At 38.4% G+C, this 19,515-nt stretch overlaps 3 protein-coding genes across 10 annotated transcripts; 1 reads left to right on the plus strand and 2 right to left on the minus strand.

Moving 5' to 3' along the window:
• Positions 1–526: 526 nt before the first annotated feature.
• On the minus strand, positions 527–12,696 carry LOC107262782 (zinc finger FYVE domain-containing protein 26 homolog). 4 transcript variants are annotated; one of them, XM_025080267.1, is made up of 13 exons: positions 12,495–12,696; positions 11,795–12,011; positions 11,507–11,666; positions 10,780–11,433; positions 9,305–10,699; positions 7,156–7,302; positions 6,236–7,069; positions 4,391–6,163; positions 3,823–4,332; positions 3,388–3,752; positions 1,731–3,328; positions 1,400–1,653; positions 1,150–1,317 (listed from the first exon to the last, which is right to left on the minus strand). In XM_025080267.1, the coding sequence occupies exons 2-13, from the start codon at positions 11,953–11,955 to the stop codon at positions 1,150–1,152; spliced, it is 8,019 nt and encodes a 2,672-aa protein (XP_024936035.1). In that variant the 5' UTR covers positions 11,956–12,011; positions 12,495–12,696. The 4 variants fall into 4 exon arrangements, with proteins under 4 accessions (XP_015584802.1, XP_024936036.1, XP_024936037.1 ...); XM_015729316.2 differs by lacking the exon at positions 12,495–12,696 and having other exon boundaries at positions 527–1,317; positions 11,795–12,284; XM_025080268.1 differs by lacking the exons at positions 11,795–12,011; positions 12,495–12,696 and having other exon boundaries at positions 527–1,317; positions 10,780–11,402; positions 11,507–11,643.
• On the plus strand, positions 7,309–19,396 carry LOC112493693. Of its 3 annotated transcripts, XM_025080277.1 has the most exons (5): positions 7,310–7,462; positions 7,539–7,844; positions 7,911–8,997; positions 9,060–9,285; positions 18,937–19,396. In XM_025080277.1, the coding sequence occupies exons 1-4, from the start codon at positions 7,382–7,384 to the stop codon at positions 9,263–9,265; spliced, it is 1,680 nt and encodes a 559-aa protein (XP_024936045.1). In that variant the 5' UTR covers positions 7,310–7,381; the 3' UTR covers positions 9,266–9,285; positions 18,937–19,396. The 3 variants fall into 3 exon arrangements, with proteins under 3 accessions (XP_024936044.1, XP_024936045.1, XP_024936046.1); XM_025080276.1 differs by lacking the exon at positions 18,937–19,396 and having other exon boundaries at positions 7,309–7,462; positions 9,060–9,293; XM_025080278.1 differs by lacking the exon at positions 18,937–19,396 and having other exon boundaries at positions 7,333–7,462; positions 7,543–7,844; positions 9,060–9,293.
• On the minus strand, positions 12,699–18,859 carry LOC107262787 (eIF-2-alpha kinase GCN2). 3 transcript variants are annotated; one of them, XM_015729327.2, is made up of 14 exons: positions 18,730–18,859; positions 18,491–18,627; positions 18,255–18,424; positions 17,920–18,181; positions 17,292–17,843; positions 16,845–17,219; positions 16,241–16,780; positions 16,012–16,169; positions 15,481–15,920; positions 15,128–15,404; positions 14,522–15,041; positions 13,957–14,439; positions 12,981–13,882; positions 12,699–12,893 (listed from the first exon to the last, which is right to left on the minus strand). In XM_015729327.2, the coding sequence occupies exons 2-14, from the start codon at positions 18,545–18,547 to the stop codon at positions 12,767–12,769; spliced, it is 4,863 nt and encodes a 1,620-aa protein (XP_015584813.1). In that variant the 5' UTR covers positions 18,548–18,627; positions 18,730–18,859; the 3' UTR covers positions 12,699–12,766. The 3 variants fall into 3 exon arrangements, 2 of the variants coding, with proteins under 2 accessions (XP_015584813.1, XP_024936038.1); XM_025080270.1 differs by having other exon boundaries at positions 18,765–18,781; XR_003058327.1 differs by having other exon boundaries at positions 12,844–12,893; positions 12,981–13,071; positions 13,220–13,882; positions 18,491–18,859.
• Positions 19,397–19,515: the final 119 nt, after the last annotated feature.

Here is a 19,515-nt window from a genome sequence, read left to right on the forward strand (position 1 = left end):
GTGCCAGGTTACAAATACATGGTTTTGATAAAGTACGCAAAAAACAACTGAAAATAATATTGCAAGAAATGACTGCTCTCGAAACAAAATGTTACTATTATCTTAATCGAATTGAAGTATTTTTTACCTCATTGTGAGATTATTGAAACCTACCGAATATCACATTATTCTTTAGACAAATATTAGTTATAAGTTTTTTGATATTCTCTAAAATCCTCATTACGTAATTAATAATGACTAATTCTCATAATCCAACAGTACCTTGATTTGATTTTTTTTTAATGCGATAGTTTTCATGTTGAATTCATGTGCGTTTTGTCTCATAGAGAGTATTAATAAGATTGAATGTATTACACGCTCTTCTAATCAGAATTAATGTAAGAGTTCGATGATGTATTCAATTGTGGTCGTTTATAAAAAATATAAAAGTAAAATACCTATATCCACAATGTTTTACGTAAAGGCAGCTTAATAAAGTCAGCTTGTTAAACCATTAGGCAGGTTATTTCCAATAAATTGTCGATCATTAGTACATATTGCTTTTATATATTATATATCACAGTTCTATAATAAATTGTAGCATCTATGCGCTATTATAAGTTTATATCATGGAACAGTAGTTGTGATAATTTAAAACAATTGTTACTTCATTATAAATAAAATATTGTCTCTTAAATTATTATTTAACTATGTATTATGTAACTAATAATAAAAATTACTGTAAAAACGATAAATCTTCTAATCACATTAATAGTTACTTCGCACTGCCGCGTCAAATGCAATTTCAGATTTCTTACGTCAATAATGATAGTGATCGCAAAAAGCGTAAATAAATAATGTAAAAAATTCGAAAGTTAACTTCCAACACTTATCACGATTACTCCACGCGTAATAAATAGTAACATGAAACAAACAGAAAATAATTATAATTCTGTTCTTTTTTGTTCCAGAATAGTTATTTATTCCTTGATAAAGAATAAAGTATCAGTTACTATTCTATTACTACGGGTACGTTTCGAAATTCACTGTCAACGTTACGACTATCATTGTGTACCTGTTTATCTGCAATGAAATATAGTGAGACACAACCATGCTCGCAGTGCTGGCAGTAAATTTCGGAATATACTTTATGTATGTATTGCATCTGCTTTATGTCTTTTGCGTGTGCTGAAGCCACTTAATGCAAATTGACTTGATTGCGTTTTGTCCAAGTCTGTCAGCTTCTTTCAAAATTTTTCGTACATCCTGCGCTCGCGCGTGTTTCACAGCAAACAGATATGCAGCTTTCAACTGTCTGCTCTCTATATAAGAACTGATCTGTAAGATCAAAAGATAATAGATTAGTATATCTATACAATAGAATTTTTATGAGATTTATAAATTGCTATATATAACTTACTTTAAGTTCTATATCTGCGATAAGTCGGATAAGAGTGTCTATTTCATTCTTAAAAGTGGAACTTGGATCAGCATGCGTATAATTCAAAAGAATCTTGACACAATGTGTCAAGACACGATCAGATATAGCATAAGAATCAGATGCTCCGGAGCTTCTACAACATTTTATTAATTGTTCTATCGAATGAAGCTTTTTATCCAAAGCTAGAATGTGTCCTGCCAAGGAGTACACTTTCTCAGGGCGAAGGTTATAGTCTGCAAATAAATATTTCAATCGCATGGTCTCAAGTAAGTTCAAATAAGTAGTTAAAAAAAATAAAGCTAATCATCACCTTGCATTATCCTGAAAGCAATACCAAATCCTTCCTCGACGTCCCGTCCACACAAAATCGCCAGGACAGCCAATTGTGTCTTCTGTTGTTGGTGCCCAAACAGAGTTGGCAATTCTCGATTTTGTGAACTGTCGTTACCCATATCAAAGAGTCGATCCAAAAATGCATTAACTACTCTGCCCTCCTTCTCAGCATTACCTAAAAATTTGGTGATCTCCATCTGTCTAGAAATTGTATTCACGTGTCTGTCAATTTCTGAAGGTTCCATTTCCATAATCAGACTCCCATGGCCACTGTGGCCTGAGCTCACGCTTCTTCTTCTGCTTCTGCTAAAGTTATCAACTTGCAGCTCAGTTTCCAAATGTTTTTGAGCATCGACTAGTAGATGAGATCTTGAGCACAGATTGGTGTAGGTGGTCGCGTCATTAGTGTAAAAGCGAATGCAGGTCATGGATGCCCTGACGTAATCCTTCATAAAGATTTGCAGCTGGTACAGCGTATTCAAAAACTGTTTCCTTTCCAAGCTACGACAGGCGAAGACTAGATAATTCTTCCAGAGTAAAAGACTCGCATCCTTCGCTCTCATCGACTCGTAAAGCCTTTCAACGCATCCATTCTTCAAGCAGCGTATGTAAACTCCATTAAAGAATAAGTCAGGATCTATATCGTTCTCCAGGGTGTAGGCAAGACATTTCTCAAACTCGTTGTGCTTCACGAAGAACTCCATGATCGATAGGTGACTACCATACATCAATAAATAATACAGACTCTCTTGATAATAAATATTTTTTGTGATCGAAGTAGAATGGGATACGTTGCACTGTCCTTGACTTAATGCTGTCAAACTATTCAGGGTACTCAGGACTTCATGGGCGACGGTAGATTTTGCACGTGTATCGTGAATCCCGGATTGATCATACAAATTCAAGTTTTCGAGTATCTGTAGAATTTCACTGAGCAATGGTGGGTCCTTGGCAGGACGATTTCTCAGAATTTCATGTTTCTTTTGAATTTTGAGATTATTTTTTGCTTCACTCTCTAATTTCCCATCAGGTGCCTTTGGCTGTTTCGATGTACTGACTACATTATCGTTACTTTCACCAGAAATTTCACTTGGACAGGGTAAAAATATCCATTCGTCGTTTCCTTCATATAAAACCTTATCTAGACAGTGAGTAAATTTATCCCTGGCCTGTTCGAAACAACCGACTTTCAAACAAGCCTTTCCCCAAGCTGCCCAGACACCTTGTCTGTCCAGTCCTGACTTAGTGCTCACGTCCAGGGCCAGCGTCCACAGTTCCTTCTCGGTAAGAAGATCACGAAGTCTTCTCAGGGCATGCTCATCTAGGTTATCCGACGGTATCAGGGTCAAACAATCAGATTGAACCAGAGTCGTGATGAGGTCAACTTGAGACAAGAATTGATCACAAAATACTAACTCAATATTCAGACCTAACTTGGCGCACTTCACTTTTGCAGCAACTACCAAAGATCGGATCATTTTGATAATCAATGCATGGTCGATCTCAGGATTGACCTTGCCACCACTGACGGGTTGTAGAAGTCTCTTCATCTCGTCGCATCGATCGAGTAAAAAGCTGTATGAAAAATGAAATCAATAGAGATCACCAACATTACAAACTACAATTGATCTTACCTGGCATAAGCTTCGTGATCAGAGTGTAAATTCAGAATAGCTAGACACAACGAGATACTTGGTGCATGTTCGAATGAAAATTCTTCCCTGAGTGTCTGATTGTGAGTCTGATCTGTTGTTAACCTCCAGCAATCAAAAGCTTCGCTACTGGGTGTAGAAGGAGCACCTTGAGCAGCTTGCAGCTGCAGAACGGTTTGTCTTTTGCAGTCATCGCAAACGCGTACTAGAACCGAATTTGGATAACCAGAAACTCTCATACGTTGCTGGGAGCACATGGCACAAACTACACGACCGCATCTGCGGCAATGATGTCGTCTATTGAACATGGAGAAAATTACAGTCTGACAGCAACTACACTCTCTTGCCTGTGAATTAATAAAATTACTTAATCAGGTGGACAAATTAATTCATCATAAAGAAGAAATGTTACTCGACCTTATCATTCGGCACCCATTCCTCTTTTGTAGGAACATTTATCGGCATCACAAATTCACCAGTTGTTCCTTCAGTACTAGATAGAGATACTTCAAGAGGTCGATTCTCTATACCATCACGCTGTAAGGCTACTCTAAAGTCCAGAGACTTGCCAGCATAGTACCTAACAATTTTATCAAAATTCTCTGTCGATATATCAGCCTGAGGTAGATAAACTTGTATGGTGTTCAGAATTCTCTGGAGGTTCTCGAATTTTCCATTCATCAGCAATTGCTCGAACATCAATAATGGTTCTTTTATCAGGTGTATATAAAATACTCTATCGTTGGCATCCAGTTCGCTTAAAATGTTCACACCTATTGACGCCTTTTGATACTTGACAGTCTTTGTCGGGTTACAATGTTCCAGTAAGTAATCAATAACAAAATGTAGAGTAGGAATGGACTCCAATCTCCTGAGAACTGCCTTACACATCTTCATTGACTGACTCAATGGCAGTGCTTGAAGAAGCTGTAATGATCATCTCATGAGATATCTTCCTAATATTTACAAATATTAAAAGACTTACCTTTGAAGCTTGCTTGAAGTCGTTCTGCTCGTTTCTCAGTAGACCTATAAGTAAATCCTGGGTAACCAGAGATTGTATTTCCGAGGAGAATGCCTGACACTCCAGCCACTCCAAGCACAGTTCAAATTTGTTCGCATCTATCAGTGACTTAACAATATGTACGGGATCAGTCTTTTCAGTGCAGTAGGCTACATCGTACCAGGTAGTGCTCTTGGCATTTGTCTCGCCGGTGCAGTAAGGCAACATTCTATGAAATACTGTAACTCTGCACAATGTCTCATTCATTTCGAGTTTACAATGAAAGGGCAACTTGTCCTTATCAGAATGATGTAGCGCATGAACCAGAGCTTCCTCGCATACATTAACAGGCCAATTATTGAGATTAGAGAGAATAGTCTGCGCCAAAATTTGTATGTTTGTTATCTGATGGACGTAGGGAAGTATGTTATTATCCGGAAGGTCAACCTGACCCGAAATTATTCGGCTCAATATCTTATCCTTAAAACACTGCAGCTTGACGTTTCCTTTTACAAGATTATCTGGTAAAGAGTTCATGATATCAAGACACTCTAACCATTTGTTATTTCTTAAAGAAGTCTCAAAGCAGATCCACAAATTGTTTGCAGATACATTTTCCTGAATACCAGAAAGGGTTTCATTCCCATTGTAGAGACAAGCTAGAGTCTTTGCCCAGGGTGAATTAAGAAGGTTCTCTAAGCATGCAGTACGTCTCAGGTTGTCGCATTTGGTCTCAGATATCTTAGGGCTCTCCTCGTGAATTCTTTGAACGAGATATGACAAGAGCCAACAATGCTCTTCCAAATATTGGAGTAAACCTGGTTTGATTACTCTGCTACTCCAGTCGACTTCGTCTGACACGTTTGAATTGTCCTGAGTAAAATGTTCATTACTCATCGTGTCTTTCGTGTAGTCTAATTTAATTTCATATAAATAGAATAATGATTTGTATCGCAATATTGGATTTTTATCAAATAAATTTAAATAGTCGTCCAACGAAATTTGGTGCTCATTCACAGCCGTAGAAGAAGTGTGACCCTCGGGATTTGAATTTCGAGAAATATACTCCTGGTAACGGTGGACCAATTCTGGTAGCCAACAAATATTCTGTACGGCTGATTCCTCTGAAGAGTCTTTTTCGATTTCGAATTGGGCATAATGATTAAAGTAGGAGCGAGCCACTGAATTTAGATCCTCGTCTAGACTGTCGGCGTTGAATACTCTTGCTAGAGGGGTTCCATAAAATTCATTGGCCATTGCAAATATTACTCTGGGATCCTGTGTCAGATCCAAATCTTGCCACGCTAATTCATTGAGCTCTTCTGTTTGAGGAAAGAATTCCGAATTCCAAGATAAATTCCCAAGTAACTTGTACCTGAGAGCAGACAATGTTACTAGTCCTAAATCTCCAATTTCGTATCCAACAGTCATAAAGGATACGTCATGCCTAAGGTCATTATATGGTTGATCGTCTGCCCAGACAGTCAGAATCGAATGTAGGAGTAAAAGATTCCATGTATTCAGGAAGAATGTCAGTGTCTCATTGCCAACTGAGAGTTCGCTAAGATCCAATGTCGCAAGCTGACAGGTTTTGCTCAGTACACTTTGAAGGTTTGGATTTTTGGATATACTTTCCATTGCATTATGCTTCACTGTCGACTGCCCAGGGTTCAAGTCACGAAGGATTTGCAAGAGATCAGACAGAATCTCAGAAACACATTTATTAGGATCCTGAATATCGCTGTTAACCAGTGTCTGAAAATATCAGAATGAGTGAATACGATTAAATTACTGTGATCTGAAAAAAGAAATAATTGATCGACTTACCGTTTCCTCTGTACTTTTATTAAGTATCATACAGCCCCACTTGGAGCAAATTTTTTTGGATTTAACGTTATTCTTACAAAGAAGTTTTGGACAGCAATTCATGAGAATACTATGCACTAAATTCACTTGAAGTCTGTTGGCAATATTTTCAAGATTTTCCGGCTCGACTTCCAAGTCAAATATTTGATGGCCGAAGTACGAGTCGAGCGATTTATTCAGCATAAAAGTTTCACTACGTATTTCATTGTCACCAGAGTCAGACGTAGGCATTATTTTCCTCAGTAATTTCAGATGCGCCTGAACTTTTTGAAGATAAGTTTCCCCATTGCCACATAAAGATATAATATCCTTAAAGCACTTCTGTGCAGGCATATAATTATTATTTTTTCCTCTTCGATCAGGATTTACATTTTGAGAATGTTTATACGCACTAAGCTGTTGGGTCAGTTCAGTCCAGAATTCATTCTTTTCCTTCCAAGCCTTAACCGACAGTGGAACTCTTGCATCGCACAGTAGGTCTGTTAGTGGCCTCTCTAATTTGCTTTCATACAACAGTTGATATACTCTTGAGAAATACAAGGAATGTTTTGTGTTCTCCAGCCTTTTACACATTCTCAAATACTTCATGGCTACGTCAGAAAGATTCATCGATACTTGGTGAGTGCGACCAGTGGTCAAAGCCAAATCCATTACAGCCATTGTTAATATTTCGTTGCTACTTAGCTCCTCAGAATTTATTAATCGAACATTTGCCTTTTGAGATGCCAGGAATGTCTCCAGTAGTGAGGTCACTCGTGAACTTTTAATCCCACCTTGTGCAGCTAGCCTTATATTCTGAAAGATATTTAAATATACGTTTATATAATTAATAAAAATGAGGGTAAATGAAATTCGATATTATTCAATAAAAAATTGCTCACCTCTAACGTGGAGATACTCGAGCTTGTTTTGGGTGAGTCTGTAACGTCCACGTGGTCCCATTGTTTCTCTATTTCCTGTCTGAACATATGCAAAGCTTTGGAAAACTGGATGACACCATCCATTCGTGAATTGTTCATATTAAACATCTGAAAGACAATGACCAATGTCAATGCTAACGGCGAGAAAATATTTCTACGACTATCGAGAACGTAATGGAAAATTAGCATGCATAGGTATTATAGGCTGATAATCATCTTAGGAATTGTAGCAAAGTATTCCCATGGATTCTGGCCACCTGCGTACAAAGTGAACAAATCAATAAATCGCCATAATCATTGAATATTAACTGAGATAATAATTCCGTTACCACGTTTCTCGACAGATAGACTTAAGCGATCATAAAACTTTTGAAATTTCGAGCGACGACGACTACGACGACGAAGACGAAGACGAAATGATTAAACCAGAAGATCTGGCAGACCTGGTGGACATGAAGTCGCTCGCTGAGGAGGAGGAGAAATACAAACCACTTCATTCTCACGTGGAGCATTATAACAAACGTGAAGTAGAAGTACCGATAGCATCTTCGGATTTCCTTCCGTATTTTCCTGCTAACGTGGAATACGATGGGAACTTCATTGATGACGAGAAGCCATTTATTGCAGGATTCAAAGAGGACCTGGATAAGGTATCGCTCGATATAATTAATTACTAGATCTTAGAACGTGAGCACTTTTCGATTCTTTTGTTACAGTACAATTTTGCACACGGGGAAAACGAAAATCTCGACAGAAAGAAAAGAAACGCATCAGGCGTAGCATTGAAAATAATTCCACCTGCTAATCATTTGCCAAGAATTAAAAGAAGTAATAGAAAATCGAAAAGAGATGATGATTACGTATCTTCTGAACATCCTAATATCGAATTCATGGAAAAAATGAGTGGCAGAAATACTACGGGACTTGAATTCGAGGAGGAGGCTAATACAGGGATGCTCACGATACCTTCGAGTGTTGAATATTCTGAAAGTATCACCAGAGAGACGACAAAATTGGTTAAAGTGGAATCTACTGTAAGAACGACAGGAATTCCGATTACTGATTCAAGTAGTCGAGATACAACCAAATTAAATGGAGAAACTAATGCCAAACAAACCACTAGAATGTCCAGTTCTGAATATTCGTTAACTGTAGTAGTAAAAAATGAATTTACGACTGGTCGACATCCTGTTACAAAAGGTCCTGTTGAAGGGACTACGGGTTCAAAGGATGGTAGCAGCGTAGAGGATTATTTTGAAAAAACACAGGGACAGACGGTGATGTCAAATTTGTCAACGACCAAAAACTCTAAAGATGATTTGGGAAAACCTGATGATATTACTTCAGAAAAAGGTATAACTTCAACGAATTACAATTTCTTAGAAACTACTAAAGAGTCCAGTAGAGTGGATGAGAATATTGACAATTCATGGATTAGTCAAAAGGAAACTACACCTCATGACGAAGAGTCCTACAAGGATGAGGAATTAGAATTGGAATACAGTCAGCAAATAAAAGATGATATGAATAGTAGTAAGACATACAATTACACGGACACTGGAGAACCAGAGGAAACCGCGGGTGATGCACTAAAGAAACTTGTAGAACTTAAAAAACCAAAAAATTGCACGAAAGAAGAATTGACACAATTTGGTATCAAGGCATTGGAATGTTTGGCCTTTGATTATCAACATGCTAAGAACAAAACCGATGTCAAAAAGGTTTTAACCAGGACGTGGATAGTCATTAGAATTTGGATGTTTATTTATATTTGCATCGCTATACCATGCTGGTGTCAGAAAGGTATTACCTTGTTAGACTTCCATACAATTACAGACTGTTACGCAACTCTTTTCATATTACAGGATGGTGCTGTTGCTGTTTCCGATGTAAATTTTGCTTTCCCCGTGAACGAATTGAAAGCGCAAAAGAATATTATGCGAAATATCCTCCTGGTATTTTGCAAGAAGTCCCAGTCAAAGGAACAGCCGACGAAACGATAAAGTATACTCCTACGTTATTTGAGGTGGAAGCTTACGAGAGGTTTGAAGCAGGCATAAGAAATTTATGAAAAACCCCAGAGTCTTTAAGGTATTTAATAGAATCTTACCTCAATAACTTGCTGAGCTTTATCGTAATCGTTCTTCCATAAGCATTGCACAACGAAGCTCTCCTTTGTAGCCAGCATAAAGTTAATGATAAGTGAATTCTGATTGAGATTATTTAATCCAAAAGAGTCTGCATTCGAGGTGGAATTTTTAAAGCGCCTTTTGCGCTTTCCATTATTACTAGAATTATTTCCTGCCGATCCAGTCTCTGAACCGGCATCAACTTCAGATCTCAAGTCACTCTCATCTGATGAGCTATCATCCCTTGTAAAAAATATTGCTTTCTGCTTCAATCGACTTGAAATATGGAATTTATCATTTGATAAAACTTCCGTGTTGTCCAGGATGCGCTGACTCGTCTCAGTGCTCGGAGTGCCGAATCTCTGTATGAATTCCGAGCTCGTAAGTAATTGGAGTCGCCAAGTGGCGTCGGCAACTAGTTTTGAGATCCTTGATATTGTCTTTTGAATTTCTTCTAATTCTTCCGAGTGTCCCGTCTTTCTTTTTAATTTAGCACTGTCAATGCCCACGGCCAGTATCACGCTTTTCAAATGATGCAATATCTCCCTAACAGCGTATCTGTTGCAAATAAAGCCCGAGTTGTATTTGTTGGCGATCTTATTTTCTTGTTTCAACTCCTTATCTGAGGATACCAAGGTAGGTTCATCTTCGCCGCCTTCGGAGTTGCTGTCCGTATCGGAGAAATCCTCGTGACGCAGGAAAAGCATTGAGAATATGTTCTCAATCGTTTCCAATCTCAAACTGAATGGGAGCAAAGATTGCAGGTGCTTCTCCATATCGCAAAGGTACATCGTTATCTCTTCAAACTTCGTATCATAATATTCGCAGAATAAAATGGCTTTGAGTGCACTCAGCATAGCGCGATAGGCTTCGAAAATGCCGACTGACTTTTCAGAGTCTTTTAGTAGACATTTAATTTCTTCAAAGTCTTTATTGTGAATATCGGTAGTCATGTGCAAGACCGAGAGTATGTTATGACTTTGTAACAGTGACAGGAGCTGCTTAACGGACAAGGACTGATCCGCTTTGCTTATCTTGATAACACTATCGAGCGAGTCTCCTTCCCGGAAACTTGTCTTCTTAGAATTCACTATCCACCTTATAGCAGCCAACTGATTTCTTAACGTTAGGTTTAGTCTATCTAGCGTGGTATCTGTCCAGGCGTTCAAATTGCATTCGTCAAGGAGATACTTGAGCATGTCGCAAATGTCAACACTCTTCTTCCAGTTTTCAGCAGAGCTTGTGATCTGCACATTGGGGCAGTCATTCAGAAACTTAAACAGCAAAGCTGGCCAGAGGTATTTTAACATAGGCAGTGACAGAATACTTGAGACCTCGTGGTAGCGACCATGTGTCGTTAACGTGTAACAAATATCCTAAAATGTGTAACATTAGTAGATGTAACATTGGTAAATGTCTCGATGAAGAGAAATAGGTATCCAAAGTAAGTACCTACCAGAATATCTATAACCCAATGTGATTCCCTTTTCATGACTCGGGCTAACAATTCTCTGGCATCTAAGGATATAACTTTATCACCATCATAATTGAATATTGCTTTACTAATTCTAAGAGCATCGAGCAAAGTATTAGCCGGCTTGCACGTTGCGTAAGTCTCGTCTAGGAACCTATACCATTCTTTCAAGTATTTCGTAGTCTTTCTAGAGTAGAACGTGAGCTCAACGTCGCGCGAGCTGCATGTCCTTAATAACGTTGGAAACAGCCAGACTAGAAGCTTGTTTTCTTTTGACTCGGCAAGCTCCAGCTTTGACAAAATGCTCAACAACGTTGCTAAATCATTGTCATTTAGAATACTTCTGCCCTTGCATGGTCGGGAGAGTAAAAGGTTCTCTGTATCATGACATTCTTCAAGAAATTCATCTCCCAGAATGGATCTCAAAACATTAATGTATAAATCTTGCAAATCATTATCGCTCTTAGAGAAATATGGTGACCAAATGCAAAGCAACTTTTGAATCAGGCAACACGTTAATGCTGGATTCTTTTGTAAATTAACTTCCAGGAATGTCATACTCTCCTGAGAAATGTTCCTCACCTTTTCCCTTACATTTTTTGAATCTGATATACATTTATACAAACAAAGCAAATCCTGAAAACATTCATTGAACATCTAGAATCTAATTCCATTTACATTTCAACAGATTATCATTACGCAAATCTACCTTTTCTACAGTGTTAGACACAGACTTGTCAATCAGTTTGAGAGTAGCAATAAACTCTATTTTATCGAGTTCGTACTGAATTTCTGGAGAGTCTTCACGTGTCAATTCCTGTAGTAATTTCCAAGCTATCCACTGATCTTGCCACCCAGTTGTAGAGTCTCTGAAAGGCAAGAAAGTTTTCAACTACAAAAATGTAAATGGTATAAACAACACACGCGATGCAACTCTGCTTCAATACGTTTCGACCAAATAAACCTCACGTACAGCCATTATGCTCTAGGTACTTACAGAGTAGATTTCACGAGATTTTGCAGCTCTTGAATATCATCCTGGGAATATTTGCTGAAGGACTGATCCTCAATTTTCATGCGTAAAATCGCCCAGGCTGTGTACCATAACCTGGAAACGATGCACTCGTCTATTTCTAGGACCTGTAGCTGCATCGACATTTTCACAGAGAATCGGAACTAGCATAGCACCGTGAAACATGAAGCACACTTTTTGTCTAAAATAACACAACGTTCGACACTTGAGCGAGAAATCAGGAAACAACACTTGTTCGCACTCGCACTGCGTCGTGTTTTGTTGCAATCTTATATATATATACATATATAAGCAATGGGACAAATGTCAGTTGGGTTATGAGTTGGGGGGGTTCGGGGGTTGATGGGTACTCGGAGCTGCTCGAAGCCATGATATAAGTAAATGAGGTACTTATGGCCATTAGCGATCGTACTTTGGTCCGTATTGCGCAGGGTCCAATAAATAACATCACGTTCAAAGCTCCAAAGCTAACATATTCACCATACATATATGCATATCACTACATGGACCCTGAGTTTTTGCAAAATTAGTGAGTTTTCCAGATTTTTATCATTTTATCGATTAATTAAAGCAAAATAAAATGAATCGAACAATTCATTCTAGGAAAATAAAAATCTTTACAGGAATGAATATATTTTGCCAAATCAATAAAAGAATACTGTACCTTTGATACTTTTTATTTACAGCAGCAAAAATAGATTTATATAAAACAGTATGTAGTATGAATCATAAATAATTGTGCGTTAATGGCCGTAACACCTTCGGAGAATAGATATAATAAACATTCGCACTGGAAACCTTCAACTATATGAAATTCTTGATCTCATTGGTTGCACCTTGATATGGGGATATTATGACATTCACTTAGTTTGAATATATAATACTCATTATCATGAAAATATATTTCTTCATTACTTTTTTGTACATTTGGTATAGTTACATGAGAATCTTGTATCGACTTTCTGTCAAGCTGTAGAGTACCAAAACAGGCCTCTGCTTTTCATTCCGAACTTCTCTCAATTCCTCACAAATTTTTTCTATATATTTTTTATGTCGTGGATGTCTGTAACGTAAAAGACAGCATGTATTAACTGAGTCCATAAAACCTGCTTTTGCTTGCTAGAGGTGATAATCCTTGGAAGCTACTCACTTCTCTATGATCAACTGTATGCTTTTTTGAAAATTCAATTCCTCTTCGTCAATCTCAAGGAGGCTGACCATAGTTCTTAACACAGTCATTTCTAAGAAGAATGCAAATACTTCGATGGGAACCTTATATGATATTCTCTGCAAGCACGAAGTCATTTGTGCCAACATCGTGTTCTTAAAACTTCTTTTACCACTTGCAGAGAGTTTATCTCTTTCAGAAAAAACAAAATTTATATTCACGTTCACCGGGTTATTCGAAGAAGCAGGAGCATCGTTGTTTGCGCTGACTTTACTTTCAGATCTGTTCAGTATCGGAAGTGGATTTTCGGTTTGCCTTTGCAAATAATCCCCTATCTCTTGAATACTAATTTTTCTCTCTTGGAATCTGTCACGTTCCCAGGACTGAACACGCAAACTTCCCTTCTCACCACTTTTAAGCATAACAATATGATTTATCAAATTTTCTTGACAATATTCACGTATTTCCTCCACAGTACATAAGTCTAGAGAAGTTACGCTTAATCCAAGCGACCAAAGTTCACGAAGTACGTCAGCCATTTCTTTTTCTCTCTTTGGTAAACCGTCGACGCAGCATACAGCCACGTCTATCCCAAACTTATTTTCTCCGCAATGATCGTCCGAGAGTTCAGCTACGGCACATACCAATTTATCCAAAGAGACACTGATACCTACGCCGTACTGCTTAACTTCTTTACTAGCCATCCCGGTTCTCTCCAGGACTTTTCTGAAGGACATTATCATTTTATCGTAACGACCACCAGCAGCAATCACATCTTGACCACCGCGCCTACGTCTTCGCTTCAATTCGCACGTAATCTGATAAATTACACCACTGTGTTGCTGTACATTGTGAACCAGAAGTGGTACGATGACTATAGGCCACTGGAATCAAACATAATATATCGACTCCTGCTTTCCATGGAAAATAATGAATTAAAGTAAAGTGGAGATTATACCTTGACACCTAGTGCTTCGGCATTGGCTATAACAATCTCCATCTCTCTCAGACCCTCCTTTGCTAAAGCAGCAGCGTCACCCTTACGTCTTGTAATTGTTCTAAGTACACTGGCTATCTTAGCAACGGAGCTCTCAGTCTCAAAGAGATTGAAAAGTGTCTCCATGGCCTGGTCCGTGAGACACAAACTGATCAGATGAGTCTGTACTTGAAATTTCGAAAACTTTCCATCGCGCGCATCGCACAGTATCGAATAGATGTCCTGATATTTCTCTGGTTCGATTCCACAATACATCAGTACAGCTTGCAGAAGCGAAGTGTGATTTAATCGTACAGTGAAATTGCGTTCGCGCAGTAAAGGTATTTCGTTTACTATTTCCCAAACGATGGTTATCAGTTCAGCTTCAGCCATTAAGTTGTTCGCCGTGGGACTTATTATGTCGAATGCACACTCGTATAGTTCTCTTGGATGGAATCCGTGAACCTGAAAATAAATATAGAGCCAGTTAAATTATTATAATTGTCAAAGAATTATAATTCTGGAATTTATGAAATTATCAATTTACCTTCTTTTCTCTGTATACACGCTCTATGGCGTATCTTCGTATGTGCAAGATATTATTCCAGGCCACGTACCTAGCAAAAGGTGCACGCAGGTCATGAGGTATGGAAACAATACTCCCTGTACGGGTCATGAGCTTCGCGCAGGAATCTGTGAGATTGTAAAACTTGCCAGATTTAGGCATCAAGAGTGGCGTGGCCAAATAAACTCCGCCATGGCGACGAAATACTTCAACGACTTTCGCCTTGACATTCTCATGAAGAAATTGCGTCTTTGGTACGAGAGAATTTGCAATACCCCTAGAGGGTAAATTCATATCGTAAGTGATATCTTCAGCTGCTGTGACTTCCTGAGCAAAGCAACAAGCTACCAGATACTTGTATGCTTTACTCTGACTATTAGAGAGAGTGTGGCGCACCATTTCCTGGAGTTCTGCTTCTTCCAGCTGTGGAGGAGGTAAATATTCAGAGGCCAATAATTCTTGAGATGTAGGCCGCTGACTAGGATCGTGATTTAACAGCCAACTGGTAAATAAAAAAATTAGACTTTTAATATAATTGTTCGTACCATTCAGTTTTCTTCTCTGAGCAACACTGGTTCATTTACTTACCGTAGAAGGTGAACTTGATGTGGCGTGTCAGCCTCAGTCAGCTCAGGAGGCAATACAATTTCTTTGGAACGTAAATTCAATAGAACTTTCACTCTTTCCATACCAGTCGTTAAAGGTTTGTAACACATTTCAAAAAGTATAATGCCAAGACTATAGATATCGACTTTTTGATTGTAAATAGCTTTGGCGGCTTTGGAACTTAATTCAGGAGCCACGTACAAAGCAGTTCCCACCTGACCGGTTAACGATCCTAATTCGTCCAGGTCGAAGCTGGTGCCTGCAAAATTATATTTATATAATACTACAAGGTCCATTTGCAAACGTGAACGTTGATTGTGATTAAATTCACATACCTTTCTCAATTAATTGCAACTCCCGATCAGTGTCCATAGTGTGAACCAAGGTAGATAATATATTGGTAGTCGCCAATCCAAAATCACCTATTTTTACATGATCGTTGCTATCCAGAAAAATATTAACAGGCTTCAGATCTCTGTGGATCATACCCTGCTGATGTATATGAGCAAGACCTTCGACCATTTCTCGAAAAAGACGCCAAACACGTTCCTCGTCTTCGTACAAGCCATTGTCAATGGCCGTTCTCAAAGTACTCTTCTCACAAAATTCCATTTGTATATACATGAATTGTATCTCTTTACCCATTGTAGAGACGTCGGTACTCGTGTCGCCCTTTGACAAATTTTCTTGGGAACCTTGAACGGAGTCTGACATTTGGGACGTACCGTCCTTTTCAAATTCTATACTATCCGAGGAATCGACCGTGGTTCGCATTCTAAAATGTATCAATAATTTTCTCGATAGACACTCTCTGGTAACATAATATCCTAAATCTTTCCATGTGTAAGAATATAGTTATTCCTTACAAAAAGGCCCAATCTTCGTCACTGTCCGAATCACTGGAGCTGACACTGTTATCCTCTTCACTGTCACTGGACATGACTGCACTAGCTCGAGACTCGTAGGATATATTCCATTCAACATCGTGAACCGCTGGGGCTAGCCTCTCAATATCTTCACTCAACTATTGAATAACGTTAAACGAATCAGTATAATAATTGAAAATATAAATCCTTTTGGCGTAAATATATTTACGGTTGTTTCCTTTAGTATATGATGGAAGTTGGTAGTTTTAGTCGACGGAGTAGCCGCTGGTGTCAATCGACTGTGTCTCGTAGGATCATCCAAAGTAGCACTCTCGATCCAAGAATTATAATAGCGCACGACATTCTCATGATTAAGTCTAGAGAGTAATTTCACTTCTCTTGTTATTTTTCTATTCAACTGTTTATTCTTTGGATTGAGTTCGATGCGTTTAATGGCATAGACACCTCCATCAAGTTTGTTCCTAACCTTGAGAACGTCGCCAAAGGCTCCTTTGCCCAGCCATTTTAAAACCTCGAATTCGTTTTGAATTCGCGATTGACCACCAAGTGCTGGGAGGTAAAAGTGAATATCGGAAGCTGGTTCTTCTGGCTCCGAACTGTCTTGTTCCTTGTTGCGATCCAGTCTCGGAGGAGATATACCACGTTCAAGTGGTACACGAATGAAGCCATGTTGTTGCAATTGCTCAGCCGACCAACGAACACGCTCGTCACCGGTCAGACATTTCGATAGAAAGTCCCTTAAATCTGGCTGAAAGACATTTTTTTAATAATTCAAGTAATTACAAACCCTCAAATACTTGATTTCAGAGTACCTGTGGCGCACCGCTCCAATCAATTTCTTTCTCCGACACAATGCTGCCTCTGAATAGAGATAACAGGAGAACTCCAAATCTGTAAATGTCTGCCTTTTTACCACTTCTGGCCTGGATGGTAGGAAAATCGTGTTCAGCCTTGGCTAGGCAACTTGCACGATAAATATCTGATAATCTTTTGTCCAGGGAATAATCAGACAGCCTTATGGCTCCGGTTCGATCTATATGAACACTGGTGTCGCGCAGATCTTTGTGCACTACGTTATTTTCATGTAGATATTGTAATGCCGACAGGATTCCAGTGGCTAAATGCCTGAGCATGTCAATATCAACTGGAATGTTTTCCATTAGATAGAACGAGCACGTGGTTCCTACCTGTTGAGAGAAATATAATTAGAAAATTATTTATAATTATGTAGAAATCAAAGGAGGAATATAATTACACACCACAAATTCCTGAAGAATGTAGATCAATATATTATCCTTATCTTGGATATATTTCATGTTCAAATAGTGTACCAAATTAGGATGATGTAACTTATGAAGATGATTAAGCTCTTGCTCTATGCTAGCAATTTGTTTCATAGAGTGTTGTAAATTCGATGCTTCGCTTGTTACACGTGCTTCTCCTGTGCTACCACACTTCAATGTCCACTCTGTTACAGCTAGTAACTCTCCAGTGGTCATATCCACTCCTGCATAGACCACGGATCCTTTGGTACTGTGACCTAGACACTTGCCACGATGCACCTGCCTCTCACCGCGACTGTTGTCAAAGTGCAAAAGTTTCGTTCCTCTGTGCTCACAGAGTGGGCCTTCTGAACTTTCTGAAGTACTCATACATCTTCGCCGAGAGTACGTCCTGACCCTTTCGTGAGGCGATGATGGGATCGACTGAGACATCGTATCCGATTCAATAGACAAACGAGCCGTTTCCCTACGATTTCGCATTTCTGCTTTAAGAGCCTCCTGACGCTTCTGTATTTCATCCTGCAATACCTGTAGGACACAGTTTAGAGCGTGTTGACTCCAACGCTAAAATGGAAATGGCAGAGTATTTAAGACATATGCGGACTTGTCTTTCTTTGTCTTCTTTCAGCTGCTTTTCTTGCATTTCATACTGCATACGTTCCTGCCGTCGTGAAACCATTTCTTCGTAAAAGCTACTGTATCCAGGTTTATTGTGCTTATGGAGAAATTTCTGTATATGCTGTGCCAATTCAAAAATCATTACTTCCCCTCTGAGACGCTCTGCCAGGTGTTCCAATTCTGAGAAGAGCATAGCAATTTGTTGATCAGACAAGCCTCGACTGTTTTGGAGCTGCATACGTGGCACTCTATTACATAGATAAGTTACATTATACTCAATGGATCATTAATATTAACTGATATATAAAGAATAATTCTCACTCTTCAGGATATTTTTCACCACAAATAACATGTAAGTCGATTTGGGCATATACTTGTGCTGGCCCAGACATGCCTTGTTGTGGCATAAGTGTCACCGATACATCCAGTGGCTGCCATTTCTTTCTCTGTTTATTTTTCCTCAAATCATATAATTCGTCTCCAAATATTGACTGCAATTACATGTATCACTCAACATAAAAAACAGCATATAGATTAAATAAAGTGGAATATTCTACCTTTAATACTTCAAGCTCATTCTCTTGACGGTCTCGACATGATTCAACGTGAGACATTTTGATAATATTATTAAATCATTTTTTATGTTCAGAGCTCATTAGCCACGCTTTGAAAAGTTCGAAAATTTTATCGGTTTCTATAATTTATAAATAAAAAAATGTACTTAGATCTATAACGTCACAATGAGTGTAATCCTAGTATTATGTATTAAAATAATAAGATCTATGGTATATCATACTGGCACAAGACATTCGATGTCTACATGGCATTTACTTTCTACATGATGAAGAGGGTTAGAACTAATGCCGCCTAATCGTAAGAAATTTATGAAAAAAAATTTTACGAATCTTCCATATTGTTTCCCTCGTCTAGACCTGTTACATTTCTACAGTTGGTGACATTGTTTTCTCCGGATAGGTAATTTTCTCTTTTGCAAATGCGGCAGCCGCAAGATGTCGCAGTTTGACCAGATTGGACTGGATTGGACTCTCCACCACTCTCGACAAAGCGAACCTATTCCCAGAAAGCGTATTGTCGGTTAATCTCCAAAAAATAGAATTCAATAAAACTTGCGGTCAATTGTACAATTTTTAGAATTTTATAAACACATCTCATATTTGTTGAATCAATTTTAATTAATAAAACTGTTAAATATTTTTGAAATTTCGAAATAAAATTAACGCCGGTTGAACTATGTTTCGCCGCGCGCAGTTCATGATTTGCGAATTTTTGAAGACAAAGAAAAAAGATAATAAATAGATACGATAATTGTTATTATAACAAATTATTATACAAAAAAAGAAAATTAGTCTGGTAAGATACATTGTAGGAATTAATTTTTTCGGATTAAAAGGGTTCGCGGAATCTTGTGCAAGTTATTTTGTAAAGACTTTGAATTCGAAAGAATTTTCATGTCGGCGAAACATTTATTTTATTAGTATTCCGTCAATAGCATCGCGTCCTATTAATTGCGTACTCCCCTGATCATCAGTGAAGTGTCTCAGCAATAGGGGGTTACCGATAT

The sequence above is a fragment of the Cephus cinctus genome, unplaced genomic scaffold (genome assembly GCF_000341935.2).
Source record: "Cephus cinctus unplaced genomic scaffold, Ccin1 Ccin1_scaffold0129, whole genome shotgun sequence".
Taxonomy (NCBI): Eukaryota; Metazoa; Arthropoda; class Insecta; order Hymenoptera; family Cephidae; genus Cephus; species Cephus cinctus.